At 39.8% G+C, this 27,943-nt stretch overlaps 1 protein-coding gene across 6 annotated transcripts in view; it reads left to right on the top strand.

Annotated features, from left to right (window-relative positions):
• The window catches only part of CTBP1 (C-terminal binding protein 1), a 441,341-nt gene that overhangs the window by 309,250 nt on the left and 104,148 nt on the right, over positions 1-27,943 (top strand). Inside the window, exon 1 of one of the 6 annotated variants that reach the window (XM_020992255.2) lies at positions 27,014-27,205. The exons of 4 other annotated variants lie outside the window; for them this stretch is intronic. Coding sequence is in view for 1 of the 2 variants with exons in the window: in XM_020992253.2 (XP_020847912.1) it covers positions 27,166-27,205 (40 nt within the window). In the remaining variant the exon portion in view is untranslated. Of the gene's footprint in view, positions 1-27,013; positions 27,206-27,943 lie in introns of those variants that run through there. One more of the 6 variants, XM_020992253.2, reaches the window with a different exon arrangement.

Here is a 27,943-nt window from a genome sequence, read left to right on the forward strand (position 1 = left end):
TACCTTAGCCCAAGTCATTTTGGGGCGAGTTTTGTGTAGCCACTCCCCATTTTAGACGTTTGTGATGGGTACAGTCCAGAACACTCTTCTTTACTGTGCTTATATATCCTGTGAAGGAGCTCTCATTTTCCCCTGCTTCTTCCTTCTAGCAGGGAAATTAGGTCTGTCTTTGTCCTTAAAAGAAAAGATTCATGCAAAATAGGATGGTAGTCTTACTTTATTATATTGATGTCCTTGATTAAATTACATCAGAAAAGATAGTCTACATTGAAAACAGTTGTTTCTGGAAGTAGAATTTTAAGAGCCCTAAATGAAGCCTTGATCTAGTGTCCCAGTGTAATAATTCATTTTGACATATTTTCTCTCTTTGCCACAGGGTAAATGGGAGCTACTAATGGCCCAACTCCAGACCTTTTTTTAGAACAGAAAAAAAATTGCTTAATATAATACTGAATTGGGATTACATTAAAAACCCCAGAGCTCCTCAAGATACCCAGAAACAGACAGTCAGGGGTAATAGACCAGGTTTATAAATGTCTTTGGAAACTTAGTAGTGTTTCTCAACCCAAATAATACTATACTCATCCTGGGTATGGGTGTAGACATTTTTGGCTGCATAGTACTATAACTGGGAACATCCAGATAAAGATGGATTGATTCTGACAAACCTGAAGTTTTTCTCTGTTCAGTGTCAGCAGAACAGTGGTGAGGGTAAGGCCCCCAGGAACATTTGTTCTACTCAGAGCTTGTTTAAATTAGCCACATTTTCCATCCTTGCAGTATTGATGCCTCCCGTTCCACCACAGCCAATTTTATCTTTTCATCAAAACTGTGTAAATTGGGCCTGCATCAAACATGGGATCACAGAATTTGAGAGTTGGAAGAGACTTCAACAAGAGTCTAATCCAATCCATTCAACAAAGGAATCTCCACCATAGCATACTTATCAAATAAATGGTCATCTAGCCCAGGCTAGCAACAACAGCAGCAACAATTCCATTTTCAGAGAGCTCTAATAAGTGATAGAAGAAAAATTTCATGTCCTAGGAAGTTTCACATACAATATTTACAAGTAGCTGTAGTATGGACCAGTTGGAAAAGTGAGACTTCCTTAAATACATAAAGCTTGCATTTACCATTTTGTTGTCCGGATGGATAGGAAGCAGTCAGTTATGTAATAATAATAATAATAGGTTACATGAAAAGCCATGAGAGAAGAATTATCTTAAGACAAGGCACATTGATGAGTTGCCCCCACACTCTCTTTGAGCAGCCATTTAATTCAAAACCGTAGAAGTTTATCAGTACAGCCTATAACTTCATTCACAAATGAAAGGAATTATGTTTGTTTCTGGAGTGGTGTTGCTTGTTTTAAACAAATCAGCAAAAAACTGTTATTAAAGAAACACATGATGCTATGGGTAATTTCTCAAACCCATGAGAAAGACTAAGTTATAAGTGCAACTTTTGTGAATAGCATGGGTTGACTGTGTAGGCCCAACCTCTGCTGGCATCACAAAATGGCCTTCATTTTGAATGATTGCAGGCCCCAGTGGGAGACCCTTTGGTAGCCCAAGGCTGCTTCCTCCAGACTTGAACTTTGGCTGAAAACATCTTCTCTCTGTTCTTTTAGCCTAAAAGGGAAAGATAAGTTATGGAACTGGGATTTTATTTTAAATGGAAAATTATTTGTTTTCTTTAGTCTGACTTGCATTTTTTGTGTAATATAGCTCTTTGTTCAGTGAATTACTGTTCAGTCATCTCTTAGAACTCTACCCTGTGCTGTGCTGCTGGTTACCGTGTAATATTCACTGGGCCAAAAGAGCCAGTCCAACCCTCATAGTTACTTATACTTCAGTGGATCCTTTTAGAAATATGTAAAAGATCCATCCTGTTCCAAAAAAGGGATATTCTCTACTATATTCATTTACTGTACTCTGTACTACACTTCTTCTTATTTGTTGATTTCTGTAATGTCCTAGGACAAATGTGAAAAGTTCCACTGAAAGGATGGGGGATACATGTGTGCCTCAGGATTTAAACTTCACTGAGTTTGCCCATTTCTCTTTCCTTTTTAAGGATGCTATGTTACATACACTGTATTTGCTAGCTTTGGCTGCTTTGCAAGTATGGAACTGGAACCACTTGACTTAGGCTTTTGTCCAGCTGCCTTTGCATTTCTCCAGGTAGCCTAGGGGTTTTCTTAGGAAAGGAGCCATGTTGAAAATCACCTAATGAAACTTTAGGACTATTCATATGCTTTATAATAAACCTTCTCAACCCCATGAAAAATAATTTTAAATTAAAGATTTGCTAGTTTATCACATTTTTGTGTTTTATTGAGTGAAACTTAATTCTTTCAGAGTTTGGAAAATTCATTTCTTCATAGTTGGGGCTGGTAAATAAGTGGTAGGTGGGGAGAATAGCAGTTATGAGGAAAAAGACCAGGCCTGGCTTTCCTGGTCCTGCTTAACACTCCTTCCACTTACACAGGAGCATATTGCAGAGCCTCTAGAAGCTTCCAGGGTTCATGCCAAGGAGTACAAGGAGTATATAACTTGGTCCATAAATAACCAAAAGTCTCATATACTTATCTACATCAGACTAAATTGAACTACATAGAACACGAGGCCTTCTAGAATCAGAGACCTGCTTAGACTACAAGAAATAAAAAGTAATAGTCTCTGTGTTCCAACACACCTTTTTTTTCTGTTAGGTAAATGTGCAAACTTTTATGTGAAGAATGAATCTACTGTTAATAGTTGTTGAGTTGAATTTTGCTCTTACTAAATAGTCTGAAGGCTTTAGCTTTGACCATAATGGATATATGCTTCAGGGTAGGCTTTCTTTTTAAGAGACTGTCCTGAAGCTTTTTATTTTTTAATAAATTGATTCAATTTATACCATGTCCAGTTCATTTCACTGATTCATTCATTTTTTCATTCATTCATTTGATAGCCATTTTTAAGCATCTGTTATGTGTGTGTGGCACACAGTTTACATAGACACATGTAATATCCTCAAAAATATGCAAATCTATATAGTAACTATTAGGCAGAATTGAATATAAGAACAAATGAGGTGTACAGAAGACTGTGAGAGATTTAAGGAAGAAAAAGACCGTTATTTAATCTACTCTAATTAATGGACTTAAAACCAAATGCTTTTTCTAAATAGGTTATTAATAACAAATTGTGAATAATCAGATTTGGAAATATTTTATAGGAGGACAATCATTTAAAGCAATGTCACAATATACTGATAATTAAATTTTTCTTGCAAATTAATTGATGAAGGTGGGACCAAGATGGAGGAGCAGGGCAGGAACTTGGCTGAACTCTTCCAAATTCCCCTCCAAGCTACCTAAAATAACACCTCAAAGCAAATTCTGGAGAGGTAGAACCAACAAAAGAATGAGGTGAAACAATTTTGCAGCCTAAGACAACTGAGAAGGTTGACAGGAAAGGTCTCTCTCACTGAAATAAGAGTGGCATGTAGTCCAGTGCAGGCAGCACATGCAGGACGTGCCCCAGCAAGGCAGTAGCAAGGCCCAATGCCCTAGCCAAAGCCAGCAGCACTGTCCCTCAGCCTGACTAGAGCCAGGAGCAGGCCCCACATCAGCAAGGTAGTACAGGCCCTGGGGGTAACAGAATCATCAACAACAACTTCCAGAACTCTCAGCCCACAGACAGTAATGGGGCTAGACAAATGGTCGAAAGGAGATTACAGGGGACATTTTTCTGGCATTAGGTATAGAACTCTGTTGCTTTGCCCAAATAGGGATCAAGGTCACAGATCCAGGTCACAGTCTCAGGGTGAAGAGGAGCACTAGCACACCAGATCTTGCAGCAGCAGAGGAGTGGGATCTTGGTCACCATTACAGAGTAGAAAAAAGTGTGTGTGGTCTGTGACAGAGTATAGTCCAGGAAAGCAGTGATCACACCTCTTCTTAGCTCATACCACCTTGGAAGAACTGAAAACTTACAGGTCTCCAGACTTAGCTATGAAACCAGAAGCACAAAACACCTGAAGCTTGGGACAGAGTCCCCTCCACCCCAGGAGCACAGCCCAACTTTACCATAAAATTAATGGTCAGGAAATAGACTAGAAAATGAGCAAAATAACAACAGCAACAACAACAACAAAAGAACTTGACCATAGAAAATTACTGTGACTCAGAAGAGGACAACAATGTCAAAACAGCTATGTACCAACCTCAAAGAAAAATCTAAATTGGTGTCAGGTCCAAAAGTAACTGGAATAGCTCAAAAAAGGTTCTAAAAGTCAAATAAGAGAAGTAGAAGAAAAATTGGGAAAATAAATGATAGTGATGCAAGAGAATCATGAAAAAAAGAGTCAACAGCTTGGTAAAGGAAGCACAAAAAATGGGAAATGTACAAAAATTCACTGAAGAAAACAATGCCTTAAAAAAGGTGAAAAAAAACTCACTGAAGACAGTAGAATTGGGCAAATGTAAGCTAACACCTCCATGAGAAATCAAGAAACAATAAAACAAAATCAAAAGGGAAAAAATAGAAGAAAATGTGAATTATATCATTGGAAAAACAAATGACCTGGCAAATAGATCCAGGAGAGATAATGTAAGGATTATCAGACTATTTGCAAGCCTTGAGCAAAAAAATAAATAAATAAAAAGAGCCTAGACATCATATTTCAAGAAATTATCAAGGAAAACTACTCTGATATCCTAGAACTGAAGGGTAAAATAGAAATTGAAAGAATCCACTGATCACTTCCTGAAAGAGATCTCAAAATGAAAACTCCCAGGAATATTATAATCAAATTTCAGAGCTCCCAAGTCAAGGAGAAAATACATCAAGCAGCCAGAAAGAAAAAATTCAAATGTCATGGAGACACAGTCGGGATTACATAGGATTTAGCAGAGTATAATCCTTCAGGGGAGGAAATTAATATTTAATGAAATAGAAGACTTTCAAGCATTTCTGATGAAAAGACCAGAGCTGAACAGAAAATTTAATTTTCAAATACAAGACTCAAGAGAAGTATAAAAAGGTAAACAGGAAAGAGAAAACTTAAGGGATTCGGTAAGGTTAAACTGCTTACTGCTTACATTCCTATGTGGGAAGATGATAACTTGTAACTCTTAAGAATTTTATCACTATCAGGGCAGGCAGAAGGAGTACACATAGACAGAGGGGCACAGGTGTGAGTTGACTATGTTGGGATAATACCCAAAAAAAACAAAGTGAAGGGGTGAGAGAAGTGCACTGGGAAGAGAGAGAAGGGAGAGTTAGAATCGAGTAAAAATATCTCACATAAAAGAGGCACAAAATAACTGTTATAGTGGAGGGAAAGATGACAGCAGGGTGACAGGCAATGCTTGAACCTTACTTTCATTGTAATTAGCTCAAAGAGTGACTAACATATAATGCTCAGTTCGATATAGAAATCTGTCTTATGCTGTATGGGAGTAGGAAGGTAGAGGGATTGGGTGTAAAGCCTTGATAGAAAGCAGGGCAGATTTGGGGGGAGGGCAGTGATCAGAAGCAAAATACTTGTGAGGAGGGATAGGGTGAGAGAGAGAGAGAGAGAGAGAGAGAGAGAGAGAGAGAGAGAGAGAGAGAGAGAGAGAGAGAGAGAGTAATCATAACTGTGAATATAAATGGGATGAACTCACCCATAAAACAGAAGCAGATAACAGGGTGTATTAGAAACCAGAATCCTGCAACATGTTGTTTATGAGAAACACATTTGAAGCAGAGAGGCATTCACATAGCCAGAGTAAGGGGCTGGAGCAGAATCTATTATGCTTCAGTTGAAGTATTTTTTTAAAAAAAGAAACAAACAAAGAAACAAAAAAACCAGAGGTAGCAATTGTGATCTCAGACAAAGCAAGGCAAAAATAGGTCTAATTAAAAGAGAAAAAGAAGGAAAATACATCTTGCTAAAAGGCACCATAGACAATGAAGCAATATCAAATAAACATATATATACTAAATGGTATAGCATTCAAATTTTTAAAGAAGTTAAATGAGTTATAGGAGGAAATAGATAGCAAAACTATACAACTTTCCCCCCTCAGAATAAGGAGGTGAACAGAATAGTAGAAAAGTTAGATATGATAGACCTGGAAGCAACTGAATGGGAATAAAAAGGAATATACTTTTTTCTCAGTGGTATATGGTACCTACACAAAAACTGACTATATATTAGGACATAAAAACCTCACAGTCAAATACAGAAAAGCTGAAATATTAAATGCATCCTTTTCAGATCATAATGCAATAAAAATTACATTCAAGAAAGGGCAATGGAAAGATAGATTAAAAATTAATTGAAACTAAATAATCTAATCATAAAGAATGAGTGAGTCAAAGAACAAGTCATAGAAACAATAATTTCATTAAAGAGATAACAACAAGACAACATACAAAAATTTATGGGATGCAGCCTAAGCAGCACTTGGAGGAAAATTTATATCTCTAAACTCTTGCATCAGTAAAATAGAGAAAGAGCAGATGAATGAATTGGGCATTCAACTAAAAAAAAGGCTAGAAAAAGAACAAAGTAAGAATCTCCAATTAAACACTGAATTAGAAGTTCTGAAAATCAAAGGAGAGATTAATAAAATTGAAAGTAGGAAAACCATTGAACTAATAAATAAGACTAGGAGTTAGTTTTATGAAAAAAATAAAATAGACAAATCATTGACTAATTTGATTTTAAAAAAGAAGAAAACGAAATTACCAGCATCAAAAATGAAAAGGGTGAATTCACTACCAATGAAAAGAAAATTAAAAGTAATTGTTAGGAATTATTTTGTCCAACTATATGCCAACAAATTTGATAATCTATGTGAAATGGATGAATATTTACAAAAATATAAATTGCCCAGATTAACAGAAGAAATAGAATATGTAAATAACCCTATTTTAGAAAAAGCAATCAAACAAGCCATTAATGAACTCCCTTAGAAAAAATGTCCAGGGCCAGATTTGTTCACAAGTGAATTCTACCAAACATTTAAAGAAAGATTAATCCTTTAATACTTTATAAACTATTAGGAAAAACAGGCGAAGAGGGAATCCTATCAAATTCCTCTTATGACAAAAATATCGTGCTGATACCTAAGCCAGGAAGAGCTAAAACAGAGAAAGTAAACTACGGACCAATTCCATAATCAATATTGATGAAAAAATTTTCAGTAAAACACTAGTAAGGAGATTATAGCAATATATCACAAGCATCATACACTATAACCATGTGAGATTTATGCCAGGAATGTAGGGCTGGTTTAATATTAGGAAAACTATCAGCATAATTGACCATATCAATAAAAAAAACAGAAATTATATTATCTCAATAGATGCAGAAAAGGCTTTTCACAAAGCACAGTACCCATTCTTATTAAAAACATTAGAGGGCATAGAAATAAATGGAGCTAAGTAGTATCTATCTAAACTCATCAGCAAACATCTGTAGTGTAGTGATGCAAGGATGCCCATTATCACTACTATTGTTCAACATTGTACTGTAAATACTAGCAATAGCAATAAGAGAAGAAAAAGAAATTGATGGAATTAGAATAGGCAGTGAGGAAACAAAACTATCCCTCTTTGCAGATGATATAATGGCATACTTAGGGAATCCTAGAGACTCAACTAAAAAGCTGGTTGAAATAATTAACAACTTCAGCAAAGTTGCAGGATATAAAATAAACCTGTACAAGTCATCAGCATTTCTGTATATTACCGACAAAGTCTAGCAGGAAGAGATAGAAAGAGAAATTTCATTTAAAATAACGTAGGGACAGCTAGGTGGGGCAGTGGATAGAACACCGACCTTGAAGTTAGGAGGACCTGAGTTCAGATGTGGCCTCAGACCAAACACTTGACACTTACTAGCTGTGTAACCCTGGGCAAGTCACTTGACCCCAATTGCCTATGAATGAATAAATAAATAAATAAAGTAACTGCAGAAAATGTAAAAGGAGTCTACCTGCCAAGACAAACCCAGGAACTATATAAGCACAATTACAAAACACTTTTCACACAAATAAATTCAGATCCAAATTATTGGAAGAATATTAATTGCTCTTGGGTAAGCTAAGCCAATATAGTAAAAATGACAATTTTACCTAAATTAATTTATTCAGTGCCATACCAATCAAACTACCAAAAATTATTTGATAGAGCTAGAAAAAATAACAAAATTAATGTAGAAGAACAAAAAGTCAAGAAAATCAAAGGAATTAATGAAAAGAAAGTGTGAAGGAAGGTTGCCTAGAAGCACCATATCTCAAAATATATAATAAAGTGGTAATCATCAAAATAATCTGGTCCTGGCTAAGAAATAGAGTCATGGATCAGTGGAATAAATTAGGTATGTAATATACAGTAGTCTAGTGTTTGGAACTCAAAGTTTAAAAAAAATGTTAAAAATTGTTTACACATGTATTTAGGAAAAAATAAAATATTATTCTAAAAAAAAGTTAACTGACTACATTGTACCTTTATTACATTAGTATCTCATTACGGCAGTTATTAGTCGAGTAGACTAGCCTCTAAGATAGTGTAGTTACCTTGGAGTTACTTCACTTATCCCATAGGCCAAGTCCAACATTAGGAGTAGTTTTCTGTATTGCAAAATCTTGCAGTGGGCCATAGTTAACAACTGCTCTTTCTGGGGAGCACAAATTGAAGTTATTTTAACCAAATTTTACTGCCCTCATAGCAAAAAGACTTTGTTGATCCCATGCCTTTCAAGTCTTCCTAAACTAATTTTGTCATGGAACACTTAGTGATTGAAGTATATTGATAGGACACATAAGTGTTGGAGGAGAGGGGAGTGAAGAAGGATTTGGAGACCTGCAATACCCTGAAATGAACAGGGCTAGAGAGAAGAGGTGTTAAGGAAACTTTGGAACCAAACAAAGGAAATCAAGTCAACTTCCAGACAAAAAAAATTGTGGTGCCTAATAAACATGTTCTTTCATATTTAATTTGAGGGGAGGGGAGGTTCTGTACCTGTGACTTAACATAGGGAGCTTCTGGCGAGGAAAATCAATGTGCTGTTGTTGTTTGTTCTTCGTTTTTCCAAGAAGACCAGTGATATCATAGGGTGATGTCTTGACTCTTGTGCATGAATTGGAATTAAGTGAGGCAGAGTTGCATGAAGTACTTAGCCTCACTTTCTCTTCCTGAGTCATCGAAGTCCAGTGTCAAGACAAAAGTCAGGAAGACTGGTAATGTCCTGGGATGCAGCGTGTGACCTTGTCATCTTCTAAGTCTAACCAAATTCTAAATGCTGCAGTGCCTTCTTCAGATGCCTTCATGACCATTGGAACAAATTGTTCTGCTGTTCTGCCAAGGGAAGTCTTCACATGCTTGGGGTAGATATTCTTCTAACTCACCAAAAGGTTTGCAGCCTGTTAAACTTTGACTTGGTTTAGCCTGTCTGCCAAGATGGTTTTACCGGGACCTGGCCCCTGCACATGCTACAGCTTCTTAAAGCCACAGGTGAGATTTAAGTGCCCAGTAGACACCAAAGATGGATGAGCACCCTGGAAAGGGCTAAGCAAGCCTTCACACCAGAAGTTCTCCTTGAACACCCCATCCAACTCAATGTGATTCAGTATGATTTAAAGTCCTATAACTTTTTTAATCCTTGAGAATTGTCTGGGACACTGAGAGGTTAAATAATTTCCCAAGGCTTCACCACCAGTTTGTGTTGAAAGTGGCAGCTTAAGCTCTAGTTGTCCTAACTCTGAAGTGCACCCTCTCCCCCCTACACAGTGCTGCCTTTCATTCAATTTTTGAAAGAAGGGAAATAGGGGCAGCAAGGTGACACAGTGGATAGAGCACCAGCCCTGAAGGCAGGACTTGTGTTCAAATCCAGCCTCACACCAAACACTTGACACTAGCTGTGTGACCCTCGGCACATCACTTAACCCCAATTGCCTTAAAAAAAAAAAGGGAAATAACTCAGGCTTCTAAATTCCCTTATCAGACTCCCATTTCACATTGTACAGAATACCAGGGATCTGAAGAATATCACTTGGAAAATAAAGTTTTATTTTTCTGTGTTAATTCAGTAGCAATTTAGGTGAAGTTATGAAATTAATTTGCTTTTCTGACACCTAAGCCTGCCATAGGACTGCCCAGGACCTGAGACCAACTGAAAATGTTACTGAAAGTACAAGATAGCCTGGAATAACTAATCAGTTAGCTTGAGAATTAAAACAATAAAAAACTAAAGCTATTTGGATGGCCTATGTTTAGGATGACTTCTAGAGGACTACTGATGTCATCTGTGACAAGGGCCTGTCTGTACTATTTGTCAAAACTAGTGTAAGTGGAGATGTCCTAACCTCCCTTAGAATTCCCTCCCTTACCTTACCATCCATGAATGCTTTCCATGTGTCTAACATAATCCTTTGGATACAGGTGAGCCCTGATTCCTATTGCTAGACTCTCTGGTCCCACAAACTCACTTTGTAGTCAAGACTCCTGAGGCCAGTGCTTTCCTTGGAAAACTTTTAAGTGGAAGCAGTGTGACTGATGCCTCTCCACTCCCCACCCCCAGGTCTTCTTTTCCCCAGACTGAGAACACCTAATGTAGTTCCTTCAGAATGCCCAGTGTCCCTGTCCCAGTCAGGGTGTTTTCAGCCATAGGGGTATGTCCTAGTTCAGGGGTGGGGAACCTGTGGCCTTAAGGCCACATGTGGCCTTCTAGGTCCTTGGGTGTGGCCTTTTGACTGAGTCCAAGTTTTATAGAATAAATCCTTTTTTTAAGGAGATTTGTTCTGTGAAGTTTGGGTTCAGTCAAAGGACTGCACTTGAGGACCTAGAGGGCCACATGTGGCCTTGAGGCTGCAGGTTTCCCACACCTACCCTAGTTAATCCTGATTTTTAGCTAGCAAAAGAGAGTTTACATTTTCTTCTTGAGCAGTGTCTTGTTCTGGACCAGTCTTTTCTCCCAACTTATCAAAATCACTTTAAATTACATTTCTGGCTTCCAGGGTACTAAAAGAATCAACCTTTTAACATGACTTAATATACCAGGGATCTTACTTAATGAGAATGATGAGTTTGTTTGCTATCAGTGTTTTACAATTGGGAAAACTATTAGATGTATAATTGCCCACCTTTCAAGATACTTCATAACAAATTTCATTTTTTCCTTTACTTCATAAGTCATTTTAAAGTTTGGCGTATTTTGTTAAGTGCCATTGTAATGTTGCTGGAAACATGAAACTTTTTTTAAAATGAGAACATAATGGAAACTATTAGAAATAAACCAATTTTTAAAATAGCTCTCATCATTTTTTGTGCATCTTCCTTATTTGAGGTTTGCAGTTCAGAGTAGATGCTTGGATATTTTCCATTAGTCTTAGTGAACACTTATTTTCTTTTTTCTACAGAACTTTGTGCTTTTAAACATAGTGTCCATTGGTACAAAAAAAAGTAACCATTAAAGAAATAAAATAAGAAATTCATAGTAACTATTTTGTACACACTGTGCTGAAGCAGAATGCCTGTCACTTGATACTGCTTCCTAAATCACTGGGCAAATTGCATGATGAATTGTAGAACAATAAGATGTCAATTTTTCAGTCATGGGATTCATTTGGACCAATCTCTCACAGTTTTCTCCAGCAGAATGTGCAAATTCTACACACCTGACAGCTAAGCAGGATGTTTTGTTGGGTATAATCATCTATTGGAGCTTTTTCTCTTTGTGGAACCCTAAGAGTACATGGGACATGTTTGAGAAACTCTGAATTGGAGAATAATAATACCATACCTCACAATTTAACCATTCAGTGCTAAATTATGTGGTCTGGTTAGAGGTTTTAAGGAAAGAGAGAATAATATGGTTAGTCTTGGTTTCTTGGTGGAAGTGAGATGTAATCTGTGTCTTAAAAGACAAGTAGGGATGATAAAGAAAAGAGGAGAAAGAGAATTATAAGGAACAGAATATCATGAGTAAAGGAATGAAGACAGGAATGGGCTTGAAAAGCTGCATCAATATCATATTTTTATAAACCGTATCTTTTTTTAACCTTTTAAGGATATAGGTATCAAGAGGGATTTAATATCTGGAGAAAATCCATTTTGAGCCTTTGTTTAAAGCCAAACTCTTTTTTTTTTTTACCAAATAGAAGAAAGCCCCCAGTTTCTTTGTTGTATAAACATGTCAGCCACTGGAATTGTCTGAAATGCCCTTTTATTTTCTCATTGTCTTCCCAGTCCCCTCTTACTGATGTGGATTGGCAGGTCTTTCTTTGATTCACCTCAGGCTTGATTTGTGAGTTACAGGAAAGAAGTAATAGAATCTCTAAAATTAGGATGTCTGGGTTCTCTTTCTAACAGTCACTGATAAAATGTCAGAAAGTAATCGAGGCATCTAAAATATCTGTCCTTTTTTTCCTGTTGGAAACATGGAGATGAAAAAATTGTCTTTTTCTATGACTGTTAAAGATACAAGTATTAAGAGGGTAAAAAGCACTTTAGAAATGCCATCTGTGTATTTATCAATCAGTATGCATTTATTAAGCACCTCCTGTGTCTCAGACACTATGCTGGATGTTGGGTCTACAATGGCCAAAATGAAACAATCCCTGCTGTTAAGGAGCTTACATTTAACTAGAGGGCTACAACACATTCACAGAGAAGTAAATATAACATGCAAAAGAAATGCACGATGGAGGGGGAAGTTGTGGAGACACTAAACTAGGGGAATCAGAAAAGGCCTCTTCAAAGAGGTCAGCTGCTCTGACCAATACAATGATCCATGACAATTCCAAAGGACTCCTGATAAAAAATGCCTTCCACTTACTTCCAGAGAGAGCGGTGATAAATTCTGAGTGCAGATTAAAGCATATTTTTTCACTTTCTTTATTTTCCTACCTTTTTTTTATAACATAGATAATATGGAAATGTGTTTTATAAGATTTCACATGTATAATGGGTATCATATTGCTTGCCTTCTTAATGAGCAGGAGAGAAGTTCAAGGGAGGGAGAGAATTTGGAATTTAAAAAAAAATTTTGATTTAATGTTAAATAGTGTAGGAGTGGAGTGGGGTGAAGCACTGAAGGAACTAGGACCAGAATAGAGTGGTGAAAGGAGCCAGGGCTTCCTCAGGATGGAGGTGACGAGGGAAGAGCACGTCAAGCAGAAAAGCAGCATATACAAAGGCACACAGAAGGGGAATGGAATGCCATGAACAGTGAGTGAAGAATGATGTGTGTCAGGGGGTGAATGTCCCATCAACTTGAAAAGATAAGCTGGATCCAGATGGGGAAGGGCTTTAACTGCCGAACAGAAGAGTTTGTATTTGGTCCTAGAAACAATAGGGAGCACTGGAACATTCTGAGCAAGGAGTGACAGACATGGCTAGAGCCACACTTTAGCAACATCAATTTGGTAATTGTATGAAGTTTGGATTGTGGAGGGGAGAGACCAGAAACACAGAGGTCAAACTGGAGGCTTTTAGGACAATCCAGGACAGAGATGATAAGTAGTTAAATACAAGATAGTTTGTGATGGACCATGGCCTAACTCGTGTGGTCTGTAAGGTCTGGAGAGGAACTGAATGGAAAAGATGTTGAGGCAGAATCAACAAGACTTGGCACCTGGCTGAACAGAGGCAGTGAGAGAAAATGAAGAGTGAGATTGACTCCTATGTGTTTTGAAGAATGCTGGTACCATTAGCAGAAATAGGTAATTTAAGAGGAGGCATGAATTCATGGGTTCTCTTTTGGACATGCTGAGTTTGAGGATATAAGCTCCTTGAAAGTAGGCATTGTTTCATTTCTCATGGTTGTATCCCAGAACCTAGAACAGTGACTGGAACATAACAGGTATACAAGAAATTCTTGTAGATTAACTGATTGTTTGATCCCCTTAAATTACCATCCTATATTTCTCTTACCTCTCTTAGCCAAACTCCAAGAAAAAGCTTTTTACACTCATTGTCTCTACTTCCTTTTCCCTTCACTTCTCAACTTTTGGCAATCTGTCTTCCATCCTTATCATTAAACTAAAACTGTTCTCTCCAAATTTACTAACAACCCCAATTGCCAAATCTGATGGTCTTTTCTCAGTCCCCAACTTTCTTGACCTGTGTCCTACATTCAATGCTATTGACCACTCTCTCCTCCTGGATACTCTGTGATCCAGGGTGGGGAACCTGTGGCCTTGAGGCCACACATGTGGCCCTCCTGGTCCCCAAGTATGGTCCTTTGACTGAATCCAAACTTCGCAGAACAAATCCCCTTAATGCAAGGATTTGTTCTGTAAAACTTGGACTCAGTCGAAAGGCTTCACCCAAGGACCTAGACGGCTACATGTGGCCTCCAGGCTGTAGGTTCTCCACCCATCTGTCATCTCTGGATTATTGCGACATTGCTCTCTTGGTTCTCCTCCAAACTGTCTAACCAGTCCTCCTCTACTTTCTTTCCTGTTATCTTCCATATCTTCAGACCATTGCATCTCTCTACATTTTCTCTTTAGTGACCTCATCATCTCCGAAGGGTTTAACTATTATCTATTCAGATGACTCCCAGATCTATATGTCCAGTTGAACTCCAGTCCCATATCACTAGTTACTCATTGGATATTTCAAACTGGATGTACCAGAGACATCTCAAACCCAATAGGCCTGAAATAGAACTCATCATCTTTCTACTAAAATCAGTGTTGTCAGACTCAAATGGAAATGGATCCCTGTCGGTGGTATATTGGCTTAGAAAACCTCAAATTAATATTCTCTAGATTGTATTGTATTTTTGTATATTTTGTTCAACATTTCCCAATAAATTTTCATCTGATTCCAGCCTTCAGCTATGCATTTGACACCTCCTCCCTAACTCATCTCCTCTCCCAAATTTCTTTGTTTCTGTACAAAACACCACCACTCTTCCAGTCTCCGAGCTCTTGCCATTGTCCTCCATTGCTCATCCTCTGTTATCTCACTTGTCTAGTCAGTAGCCAAATCTTGACATATCTGTCCCCATAGCATCTCTTACATACAACCCTTTCTTTCGCCTCATATACCTACTGCCTTAGTTCAGGCCCCTATCACTACTCACCTGAACTGTTGTCATAGACTCTAATCAGTCTGATTACTCCAAATCTCTCCCTGATACAGTCCATCCTTCACATTGTTGCCCTAGGACTTTTCCAAATGCAAATCTGTCAGTTCCCTACTCAGTGACCTCTTGTGGCTTCCCATTGGCTCTAATATAAAACATGAACTCCTCTGTTTAATTTTTAAAGCCCTTTACAATCTAATTCCTATTTATCTTTCCAGCCTCATTGGAAATTACTTTCTCTTCCTCTCTCCTCATCCCCGCTCACTCCCCAACAAGTCTCCTTTGTGATCTAGTCAAAGTGGCCTTCTCTCTGTTGTTCACACAAGACACTTCATCTCCATTTCTGGGACTTTGCTCTTTTCAACCCAGATGCCTAGAATATGCTCCTTCATCTCTGACTCATAGAATTCCTCTCTTCCTTTACGATACAATTCAGGTATCACCTTCTGCATGAAGCTCTTCCAGATACCTACAATTGCTATCTCCTTCCCAAACTGCTCTGTATTTAACTATTTTGAATTTATTCTCTCTAAACTTATTTTGTATATAATTAGATAGGTACTCCTTGTCTCCCTGAGAGTAGGGATTGCTTGATTCCATCTATCTCTAGAATCTAGCACAATAGCTAGAATATAGTAAGGACTGCTTAATTTTTGCTTGTTGATTTATTGGAGCTGTCAAGCAGTCTTTCACAGAAAGTCTCCATCTTTTGGTTGATAGCCAATCTAATTAATTAACACATTTATTGCTTTAGTATACCTTTTAGCCAGTTTATTTTTGAAGGGATTTGTCAAATCAAAATTATGGTATGGTGTTAAAATTAATATTAGCCAAGTCTAACTAACTTTAAGTTTTAATTGTTTACCAACAGATCATGAAGTCCCCTTAGCTTCCTTTCTAGAATCAGAATCCATTAGGAGATTAAAATTAAACAGAAAGAAGGGGGAGGGATGATTAAGAGATTCTTCAATAGTAGTTTCCTAAGGGCCCCTGTGGGAAGTGAAATGCAGAATGTACAGGGTCATGCAGCTGGCCAAATGAGGGCTGATGAGTTCTATCAGCCCGCCCAGCTTCTCCCATGTGTATGTAGTGTCTGTAGTTTTGTTGTGGTTTGGGATCTGAGAGAAGAATTTTCAAATGAAAATATTTGAAATCCCCAAAAGATTAATCAAAGTTTGGACAGATTTGGAATCAGGAGCTCTGGGTTTCATTTCAGATTCTGCTACTTAGCAACTATGTGACCTGGAGCTGAACATGGAAGTTGGGGGCAAGAAAGTCGAAATGTATACTGCTCGGGGTTAAATATGACTCTTATATGTGGTATGGATAAACATGCTTTATTTGTCAGATGATGTAATTCACCTCTTAAGCTATGGAGATGCCATGGTTGCACATGTATAACCTATAACAAACTATTTGCCGTGTCAAGGAAGGGGGACGGAGTAAAGGAGGGAGAGAATTTGGAACTTAACTTCTTAAAAAAACTAATGTTTTTATATGTAATTGGAAAAAATGGAATATTATTTTTAAAAAAGTTATGAAGGTGCTATAAACATTAAGCTGTAGAGATCCACAGAATTGGTTTAGTATATATATCCCTTAAATAGAATTTGCAATTCCTAATGCAGTTCATTTTGATATTTTGAAACAAGATAAACAACTATAGAAAAATATTAGGTTTGGAATCTGAGGAGCAGAATTTTAATCTTGAATCTACTCCTTAATAACTAACATTTCTATAGCACATGCTGTGTGCCAGGCTCTGTGCTTATACTTTACTTTTATTATCTCACTTGATCCTCACAACAGCTCTGGAGTCAAGAGGACCTGAGTTCAAATCTGGCCTCAGATACATAACACTTACTAGCTGCATGACTCTGGGCAAGTCACTTAACCCCAGTTGCCTTGCCAAAAAACAACCAAAACAAACAAACAAACAAAAAAAAACAAAAAAAACCCCCAAACAAACAGGTTAAGTGACTGCCCTGGATCACAGAGCTAATAGGTATCTAAGGCCTGATTTGAACTCAGTTCTTCATGACTCCAGACCCAGTGTTCTATTACTTGCATCCCTAGTTGTTCCTTATTACCTGTATGACCTTAGGCAAGTCACAACTTCCTAATAACAACAATAACAACAATCATAGCAATAGCTAACATTTATATAACACTGTGCTAAGCATTATCTCATTTGATCTTCACAACTCTAGGAAGTAGGTGCTATTATTATCCCATTTTACAGTTGACAAATCTGAAGCAAGCAGAAGTCAAGCAACTTGCCCAAGGTCATTGAGCTAGTATGTGTCTGAGGCTGGATTTGAACTCAGGTCTTCTGATTCCAGGCCCTGTACTCTATCCACAGTTGCTCCTTGTTACCTGTGTAACTTTAGGTAAGTCGTAACTTGCTTAGGACTTAATGTCCACCTCTCTAAAATTTGATTCTTAGGCTAGATTCCAAGGTCCCTACATGCTAGCTCTAAAATATTGTTAATCTGAACATTGTTTTGCAAGTATAAAAAGAAACACTTCTCAAATTAGGGTTTTCCTTCCAGACTGCTTAAAAGATGATAGATGTTGGGAGGTGGAAGACGCTCCCAATACTTTCTCAGTTGCACAGCCTAGAGGCTCCAACTCTGGACCCCCAGCTTAGGAACCGGGACTTCTAACAATTCCAAGAGAGATTGACATCAAAGGTACTTGATAAATGGCAGAGTAGCTTGAATGTTCCTTTGCTCAGGAGAGAATTCTTTTCCTCTGTTTTTATTTTTGTTTTTAGTTTCTTTTCATTTCCTATTTGAACCATACTCTGCCGGGGTACCCAGCATTTGTACATGACTCTAAGATTTTAGATAAAATGTAGTTGACTCACTTCACTTTAGCACATTGTAGTGTGCCATAGTAACATTTGCAAATTTTCTGTGAGTATGAACAAAACAAAGACCCTACATATTACTAAAATATACTTTAGTAACAATAATGAAAGTTTTTCATACAAGTTGAATTTCTCGAACCATTGTGAAGGTTTTGTTCCATCCACGTGGCCATCCTTGGCTCAGGCCCTCTTCACCTCTCACCTAGACTGTTGCAACAACCTCCCAATTCATTTTCCTTTTTCAATACAATTTCTGCTCAGCTACCAGCTAAAACACAGACCTAAGTAACCACCATTGGACTCTCTTGCTCAAGAAGCTTCACTTAACTCCCCACTGCTTCTAGGATAAAATGCACACTATTCTGCTTTGCATTTAAAGTCTTTCAGAATCTGGGTTTGATTGAGATTATATCCAACACATTGCTCCCCTTGACATACTCTGTAGTCCAGCCAAACTGGCATGCTTGCTGTTCTTACCCATGGAATTCTGGTTAAGCCACCTCCTCTCTGCCAGGCCTAGAATGTGCTCCGTCTTCACTCTGTTGTTCAGTTGTTTTTCAGTCATATCCGACTCTCCATGACCTATTTGAGGTTTTCTTGGCAGAAATACTGGAGTGGTTTGCCATTTCCTTCTTCAGCTCATTTTATAGATGGGGAAACTGAGGCAAACAGGGTTAAGTGACTTGCCCAGTATCACACGACGAATAAGTGTCTAGGGTCAGATTCGAACTCAGGCCTTCCCAACTCCAGTCCTGGGACTCTGTCCGCTGAGCCACCTAGCTGCCCCTGAAGTGAAGATTATTATGCCATAGTTGGGAGCCGGTGGGGGGTGGGGAGTGGGAAGGTTGCAAAAGCAAAAGACAGGGGAGGGATTTGCTTTCCCAAGTTTGAGAATAAAAAAAAAAGTTCCAATGAAAATGGCAATTTTTGTGTCAGCTCAAAACCATGAAGGGTCAGTCCTTTCAGCAATGGGACCCATTACATTCACTTGTTAGGTCATGGAGTTGTTAATATTTGAATTAGCATTTTAGCCTAACAGTGAAGTTTGGTGGGATAATTTTGCTGTGGAGTCTTTTCCAGCAAAGGAAAGGTTAACACTTCTTGCTCTGCTAGCCAAAGGACAGAGCTGGTTTTCGACAATAACTCCTTTGTCCGGAGTTTGGGATTTCAAGGACTATACATAGGACCTACTCCTAATGTGTAAAGGCTTGAGTCTGAATAGAGGGGAGGAACTAAGGCAGTAAATACACTACTGTCTTCGAGCATTTAAAGGGCTGTCATGTGGAAGAGGGCTTAGGCTTGTTCTGCTTGGCCCCAGAGGGGAAAACCGTGGGCAAAGGTGGCAGAAAAACAGATTTGGGCTTGATTTAAGGAAAAGCTTCCTAACAGTTAGAATTCTCCAAAAGTAGAATCAGCAGAATGATATGGAGGTCCTCCTAACTAGAGGCCCTCCAACAGAGAAGCTAGATGACTATGGAAGGTCAGGAGATGGGAGGCCCACTTAGCCGGTATGTAGACCTGATGCCTGCCAGATCCTCTTTCAGCTCTGAGACTGTGCTGCCACTTTCCTCTTTGCTCTCTCTTCTCCCTTTCTATGTGTTCCACATTGGGCCTTTCTATGTGCTGGGCCTCTGGACCAGTGACCATTCAAATTAATTTGGGGATGGGGAGGTAGGCAACAAGAAGACCAAAGTAGTTAGTGAAGTGGGAAATGGAAACTTGACGTAAACTCCTGGAGGTCAGGGACTATTTTGTTTCTGTCTTTGTTTCCCTGTCACCTAGTACAATTTCTTGCACACAGTAGGTACTTAATAAATGTTTGTTTAATTGAGATGAGATCCCTACTGTATACAGACATTATGATATGGAAAGAATATTGGATTTGTATTCAGATTTGGAATAAGCTTGTTTTAATCACTAGTTATATGACCTTGGTTGGGTGAATCCCTAACCTCTTGGATCCTTAGTCTCCCCATCTGGAAGATAGAAATGATTCTACTACCTACCTTAAAATGTTGTTTTGAAGACCAATTGATGGGATCTAGATAAAGCACTTTATTACCAATACAAAATGTTTAGACTATAAATATGGGCAATTACATGCCAAGCAATGTGCTTCATACTATGGGACATAAGAGAGACACACATCAAACATTAGCAGTACAAGAACTAAATCAAATAGCAGTTGGAAACAATAATGGAAGAGAAATCACAAGGTAATACAGGATTGATTGCCAGATGAATGACTTATAATAAGTTCAGAGGAGAAATGCCACAGCCCAGTGTGTTCAGAAAAGACTATCAGGAAGAAGTCAGATTTGAGCTGCACCTTAAAGGATGGGTAGGAAAAGAAGGGAGCAAAAGCACTGAGGCAAGTTAAAGCACTGTTTAATGGAGAAACATTGAGTAAAGCCATTTTATTTGATTGGTGGGTTTCATTAGGAGAAGTAGAGAAAGATAAGGTCTAAGCCAGGGGTGGGGAACTTGTGGCCTCAAGGCTACATGTACCCTTCTAGGTCCTCAAGTGCAGCACTTTGACTGAATCCAAACTTCCCAAAACAAACCCCCTTAATAAAAGGATTTGTTCTGTAAAACTTGGACTCAGTCAAAAGGCTGTACCCAAGGATCTAGAAGGCCACATGTGGCCTCCAGGCTGAAGGTTCCCCAGTCCTGGTCTAAGCAGTACAGTTGCATTATATTGTAGAAGGCCTTGAATGCCAAGAAAAGGTTTGAGGCAACATCCTACACTGGAGAGAATGCTAGTCTTGAGAATCAGAAAACCCAGGACTGAGTCCCAGTTCTGTAGCTTAGCAGCTTTGTTTCTTTGGTCAGGTCATTTGACCTCGCTAAGGGTTTTCATTTTTGTACCTTTAAAATAAGGGGCTTATTCTAGTCGATCATTAGATTCTCTTTCAGAATCATACTGACTTTGGTCAGTAGGCCCATCAGAGCCATTGACTAGTTTGAGCAAAAGGCACAATGATATAGTGAAAGGGATATTTTCGGAAGATTAAGCTACTGGTTCTATGCAGAAGGGAATTCAGGCAGTGGTAGATCAGGAGTGTCAAACCCAGATAGAAATGAGGGGCCACCCACCCATGCATAAGGCTTCTGTAAATACTGGCGTCATTTTAAACGTGATATTATCTAAGTGTTATTGTATTTTTATTTGTTAATTATTTACCAGTTACAAGACCACATGTGGCCTAGGGGCTACAGACATTTGACATATCTGTGATAGATAACCCATTGGGAGGTCATTTAGGGAGCACTAGTCTAATCCTAATAGATATATTTTTTAAAAATCTGTTAGGGAGCATATTGTGGGAATGGTGACAGAAGAAATAGAAGTAGAGGAAATGCCTTTGAGACCTGATGGAAGAATGATTGCCAGAGATGATTACTGAATTCATTCATTCAGAAAGCCTTCATTAAGTCTCTACTACTAGCCAGGCATAGCATGAGACAATAAAGTTATAAAGACAAAAATGAAACAATGATTGCCCTCAAGGAACTTGTATTTTAATATGGATAGAGAAGAAAGAACCAAAGGTCCTGTTAGCTTTACAAAGAATTTTATTTGTGATTAATAAATCAAATAGTGCATCACATGTTGCTCAGACCAGTGGGGAAAGAAGTAGGCTGTTCTGTTTTCATAATAGCTCATTTGTATTTCTTAAATATAACTTTGTTTTCCTTTTATAAGTTTGGTTTTTACTGTGTAAGTATTCTTTTTGATTGTAGTCCAAGGGTTCTTCTTTGTCCAACTTAAAATGTCCCCATGGAGTCAGTTTTATGATGCCAAAAGCCATCATCATTCAGGAGATGATGTTGACCTAGTTGGCCTGAACGTAGGTGCTCTGTGTAAGTGTGGAGTTTGAGAAGGCAGAGAAAAGGAAGCTATAAAGTCTCTAGATAATAAAGACTGTCCATCTACATGACATCTTTTGTAGGCCATGTTCCATAGTCTTCTCCCTTAAGTAATTTTCTTATTCAGCACATGTCCATGCCATGTTTTAATGTTAACTGAATCCAAAAATGTTCAGTTAAAACAGAACTATATTTTATGTGCCTATTTCTCAAGCCATTACCTAGAAGGGCCAGAGACCATACAGGCATATCTGTGCTAGAACTCTAATGCTTAGCATCTACTGTTAATAACATTACTAATAGAAATGTTCAATACTACTTTATTATATTGACACTTAATATATAAAGCATCCTTGTGAATTTTTTAAGAATGGTCATCAGCTACAAAAGATGGGAACAGTCAGTGTTGGAGGACTGGTGTAAAAATAGGCATACTAATACATTTTTGGCAGAGCTGTGAATTGAAACAACCATTTTTTTAAAGGGATTTAGAATTATTCACCTAAAGTGACTAAAATGTGCACACCCTTTGACCCAGAGATTCCACGGATAGTAATATACCCCCAAGGACTCCACTGGCAACAAAGAAAAGCTCCATATAAATCAATATATTTGTAGTATCACTTTTTGTGACAGTAAAGAACTTGAAACAAAGTAGATTTCCATCAATTGAGGAATGGGTAAATAAATTGTGGTCATAAATATACATTACTCTATTGTTAAAAACTATAAATGTGATTAATACAGAGAAGTATGTAAAGACAGGTGAACTGATACAGAAGGAAGTAAACAGCCAAGAAAATAATATGCAAATTAACCCAAAAGAAAAGATAGGGCCTCTTTGCAGGGGTTGGAATCCATGGATGTGGAACATTGCATATAATGTTAGATTTTTTCAATATATTTCTAAGCTTTGTTGAACTTTTTTCTCTTCTTTTTCCTTTTCTTTTTGTTATAAGGAATGACTTCTGGGAGAGAGAAGGAGTAAGTATATTGAAAGAAATCTAGGTAATATAAAAACAAAAGACATCAGTAAAATATTTTTTAGTAAAAGAATGATCATTAGGAAATAACATTTATGGTAATAGTATTCTAGAGCCATTTGGTTTTCTGGAGTTTAAAAAAATTAATCCTCACCTCATAAATGAATCTTTAAGTGCATTACAAAATACTCTTAACTTTATTATCTAGGATCCAAAATGGCTATTAAGAGTTGATTAATTTGGGAAGTCATATAAGTGAATGTGATGATGGTCAAGATTATTGAAAGTCCTGCAGTTTCCATTATAGTAAAGCTCACTCGATATTTGTTACAGAAATAAGCATTTCACAATCAGTTGTCGAATATTACTTACTCAATAGAAGACTTGATAGTCTTCTTGATAGGCTTGCTTTCCTAGGTAACTGCTTGAGCTCTATCTCCAAAGGTCCAGGAATGCCTCATGCTCATGTCACTTTGTCCCTGTGCTTAGATTCTCTTGAGAGACGGGCCTCCTCTTCATTCAGACCAAAGGCCTTTAATAGATTTATTCTTAATCTGTATTTTTTCCTAGTCCCTTCCAGTCCCACATAAGGAAGAAGGTTCTGGTGGCTGGGATAAGTCAGTGCCCTCAGTCTGTAGCTCAGGTTTAGCAAAGTATCAGAGGCAGTCTGGAAGTTTCTGTTTAGAAAGGCGTTGGGCCAAAGGCCTTTGCCTGCAAGTAAAAATGAAAAGAGCAAACATGACCACATTTGGAATTTTTCCCTTGATATGGGAGAAGGAACAAAAAATCTATTAATCATTGCTTCCATCTGTTCATAGTGCCATTATCAGTTAAGCATTCCCCTTGTCATAATATTATGCACCATACCCCTTTTTCTCCCTCCCATTATACCAACAATTGCACTTTTAGGTCAGTGTTTACCTAAAATAACCACACACAGCATGATCAGATCAATATGTGCTTCCCCAATTATGTTATAGTTTAATCAGATTTTTAATCTGAATTAACTATGTGATGCTAGTTTTCTGTTGCTGTTGTAGGTCATCCCAGGAGTTCAGTTTTTAGCCATAGAGGGGAAAGCCACTGTCTCTCTGTGTGTGGGGTAGCACATCCTGCATTGTTCCCTGTCAGTGTGTAGCCAACCATATTAACAAGCTATTTTGTAATCCTGATATACATTCAGACGCTACAGTTTTGCATTATCTCTTTCTGATTCTCAATTTGAAACAGTGTTCTTTTAGCTAATTTAGCTATACTGCTGTAAGATTTAATTACAACTGCAAAATATGGAATTTCCTTGGTAGAATTGGACACCCTTAAGTAAATGCATCGTAAAACGCTCACGTGTGGTGAACCTGAGAGGAAGTCAAAACATTACTGATAGTTAATCGGTATTTTCTTACCTTGCTCAACCGATTAAAAACATACATATATACACATATATTAAATCAAATCAAAGGAGCTGGCAACAGTCATTCAAATGACATACAGTAACCCAGGAGGCAGAATCAGTGCATGGTGAACTCCTTTCCTCTAAGAAAGAAAAGGGTCCCCGCCTTTAATCTGCTCCATACTTTGTATCCATTTCTCACCAGAAAAAGAAACACCCCCAAAATGGTGTATTTGAGTTGCTCTTTCTTAGATAAGTAACTTTAAAAATATCAAACTCTTTAATAAAAATTATACTCTAGGAGAAAACAGCTCTCATTCTCTCTTTGTAGCTTCTCCTAGAGCCCACCGCCCTCCGTAAGCAGAAGGAGTCTGCCAGCGGGCCTGCTGCAGGACGTGGGTGCACATTTCAGAGCTGGGCGGCTGCCTGCCTACCTCCCCCCTTCCCCCCCAAGCCCTTCGGACACTGGCTCTCGAGGCCTGCTCTTTGAAAGCGGCATGTTGCAGAAGGAGGGAGGGGAAGGGCTGGGCTGTTTTCTCTCGCTGGGCAGTTTGGCCTCAGCAGATTTGTTTCACAGGTTTTAAGTCCACGCCTGTCTAAATGCCAAGGTCTTTCAATTCCCCGAAATTTTTAGAACATAAAGTTTTCAAAGGGTCAAAAAGAAACTCTACACCCAAACTTTCGTCTTAGGCATGCGTTTTAGCGAAAGGAAAAACGGTTCGAGGAGGATGAGTAATTATTTATCACTTGATGATTTGGAGAGACTCTAGGGCCCAGCTCTTGGGGCCCCTGAAAGTGATTAGGCCTTGAAGTGCCCGGCCATTATGGGAGTGAATTGTGTTCTGGCTCGGTCTCCTCTACATACAGTTTAGTGTGTACTGCATTATACAAGTCAGCTGACCCAGCCTGGCTGGAGAGCTCCGAGAACTCAATCTTTCGGTTTCTGTCCTCGACCTTCTCCTCGTCAGCTCCCCTAAGCTTTCTTTGCGACGGTCGGTATGGGGGAAGGGGGGTTACCTGCGGTTTCACAAGAACCTCACAGAAGTAACAGTTTCTGCCTGAAACTGATGGAGGTGCAGCGGACCTCATACATGTTACTCCTGTTTTGGAGGATCGCATTTTGGATTGAAATGTAATGTTTCACTCACTGTATGGAGTTTTGTTGTGATTTGGTTTTGTTTTGCTTATTTGGGGGGGGAGTGTTCAGATCGCTTTAATGAAGGGAGGATTCCAAAAGAGAGAGAGCAGCACTGGACTGCAACTTAGGGAACCGATGCCTCCTGTGATTCAATTTAAAGTTAAGGGTGTGTCCCAGCGTTCAAGTCACCAGAATTTTCTGCTGCCTCTACACCCCTAGGCAAAGAAGGAGCCTCCGATTTGGATTCGGAAGATCTGGTTTTGAATCCTGCTCTGCTATCACCACTCATGACCCTGGAAGTCACTTAATTTCTCAGGGTCTCAGTTTCCTACTCTGTAAAAATAAATAAGAGGACAGGCAGTGTTGAGTCTCTTCCTCTAAGGAGCATCAGGTGATGTCTAGTCCACACTCCCCCCACCCCCATTTACAGATGAGGAAATTGATGCCCTGGGAGGCTTGTCCGACTTGTCCAAGGTCAAACGGGTAGTAAAATCAGAGGCTGTATTGGAAGCCAGGGAGGGCTCTTTCCACCACACTCTGCTCCCTCCCTCACCCAACTCTCTACCAGAGCCATTCTTCAGCACCCATCCCTTCTGTTTCTCATGACTGACCATTGCACTGTCCAGAGGTTCTTGAAACAGATTAGAAAGAAAAATATACGTATACTATTAAGTATATACAGTACTTAATCTTCTGTAGGGGCCTACTTCTGGAGCAGGGCCTTGTTCCTGGAGCCTAGGCACAATGGCTTTTTCTGTTACTAGTTGCTCTCTGATATCCATTGCACTATTTGGTAACCTACCTTTTCTCCTAACCCCAGCACAGATCTATTTCTACCAAGCGTTTTCGTGGAGTAATCTTGATGCTTGCTTTGGCTGTGGACTCACATCCTCTTGACTTTGAGTTTGTGACTTTCAGAGGTGATTTGTTGCTTGGTTCATTTTGAAGAAAGTCACTTTTATCCTGGGGTGGTTGGAGGTAGTTAGGGTGGGGAACCATTTAATTAGTTTTCTGATCACGAGGAAAAGCTTTTTCTGAATGGGAGTAGATTTATTTAGCGGTAGTCAGTCACCTTTTGTCACAAAGTAACAACATTAAAAGCCCAACATTCAGTGGTTTCCTTCACCCCCCCCAGTCTGTCAACTTCCTTATGGATTCTCTGTGAAGATGTATTTTTAATGTTAACTTCAGTTCGAAGAGGAGGGGCAAGGCACTGGACTACAATATTGTAGCCAAGGATTTACCAGAAAACTGCATACCATGTTTTCTTAGGGACAGAATTGCTTTTTATACTTAGTTACTCTCTATGGATTTGATTTCAATAATAGTTAAGTGTCACTGTGTAAGATTCAATCCTTTGAAATGCCTACAGTATGGGCTCGGTGCTGGATACATCAGCAAGCTCTCCCATATTTTTTTTTCCCCCAGCTACTAAATTTGTTTTTCTTGTCATTCACTGACCTATTTTTAAAGGAGACCATCCTATCCGGGGGTCGCGGGCGCTTTTGGGCGGGTCCGCCTTACCCTCCCTTGGGTCTCACTTGCCTTTTCCTTTCTCCCTCCGTGCCTGTTTTGCCGGGCTTTCTTGTCTGGAAACAAGAGATTAATTTTGCTCGCGCCAAGCCCCGCCCGCTCGCCTCTCCCACAGAGGAGACAGCCGCACTCGGGCCGAGGGTGAGGGAGGGAGGGAGGCCGTGTGCGGGGAGTGTGTGCATGTGGGGGGGCGAGGGCGCGCGCCTCGGGGAGAAGCGGAGCGGCCGCCGCCATCTGCGGACCAGCGGGAGCCTCACTCCCCCAACTTCTCCCTCCGCGCCCCCGGACCTGCCTTTCAATGGGAAGTTCGCACTTGCTCAACAAGGGCTTGCCTCTCGGTAAGGACTACGGCCTCGGGCGGGGGGCGGGCTCCCTTTGGGAACGGAGCGGAGCGAGCCGGGGAGACGCCCGGCCCGGCCCGACCTCGGCCCCGGCGCCAGGGCAGGAAACCTGCGCGGGCCGCCGAGGCTGCGGCTGCTGGGACCGGGCCGGGCCGGGGACGAGGACGAGGACGAGGAGGCTCCCCCTCCCCCTCCCTCCTCGCTCCCCCCTTTCCTCCTCCCTTCTCCCTGCCTGCGCCTCTAGCCGCTGCTGTAGCTGCCCGCTGGCTTTGTGTGTGTGTGTGTGTGTGTGTGTGTGTGTGTGTGTGTGTGTTGTGTGTGTGTGTGTGTGTGTGTGTGTGTGTGTTCGTGTGTGGGGGGGTGCGCAAGGCGGAGGGGGTTGGGGCACTAAGAGAACCCTTTTTTCTGGACTTGGGGCCGGGAGGGGGGCGTGCTCCGCCGCCGCCGTGGGGCCTCCTTCAAGTCGAGCCCCAGGGTTGACCCGGATGGTGACTGCGGAATCCTGCAGGCCCCAGGCCCAGGAGGGGGCCCGGCCGCGGCGGGTCGGCGCCTGGAGCTGCTAGCTCTCTCCGTGTGAAACAGGAAGTCCCGCCGAGCCCGGGGACTGGGCTGGGGCCTAGACACCCCTCCCAGTGCCCAGCCCCTCCCCCGCCTGCTGCTCCGGGGGTGGGGGGGCGGGGGCTGTCACCGCCGGTGCTGGGCCTGGGTGTCACTGGGCAGAGACCCTGGACTGCG

Source organism: Phascolarctos cinereus, unplaced genomic scaffold (assembly GCF_003287225.1).
Source record: "Phascolarctos cinereus isolate Bilbo 61053 unplaced genomic scaffold, phaCin_HiC Scaffold_9;HRSCAF=440, whole genome shotgun sequence".
NCBI lineage: Eukaryota > Metazoa > Chordata > Mammalia > Diprotodontia > Phascolarctidae > Phascolarctos > Phascolarctos cinereus.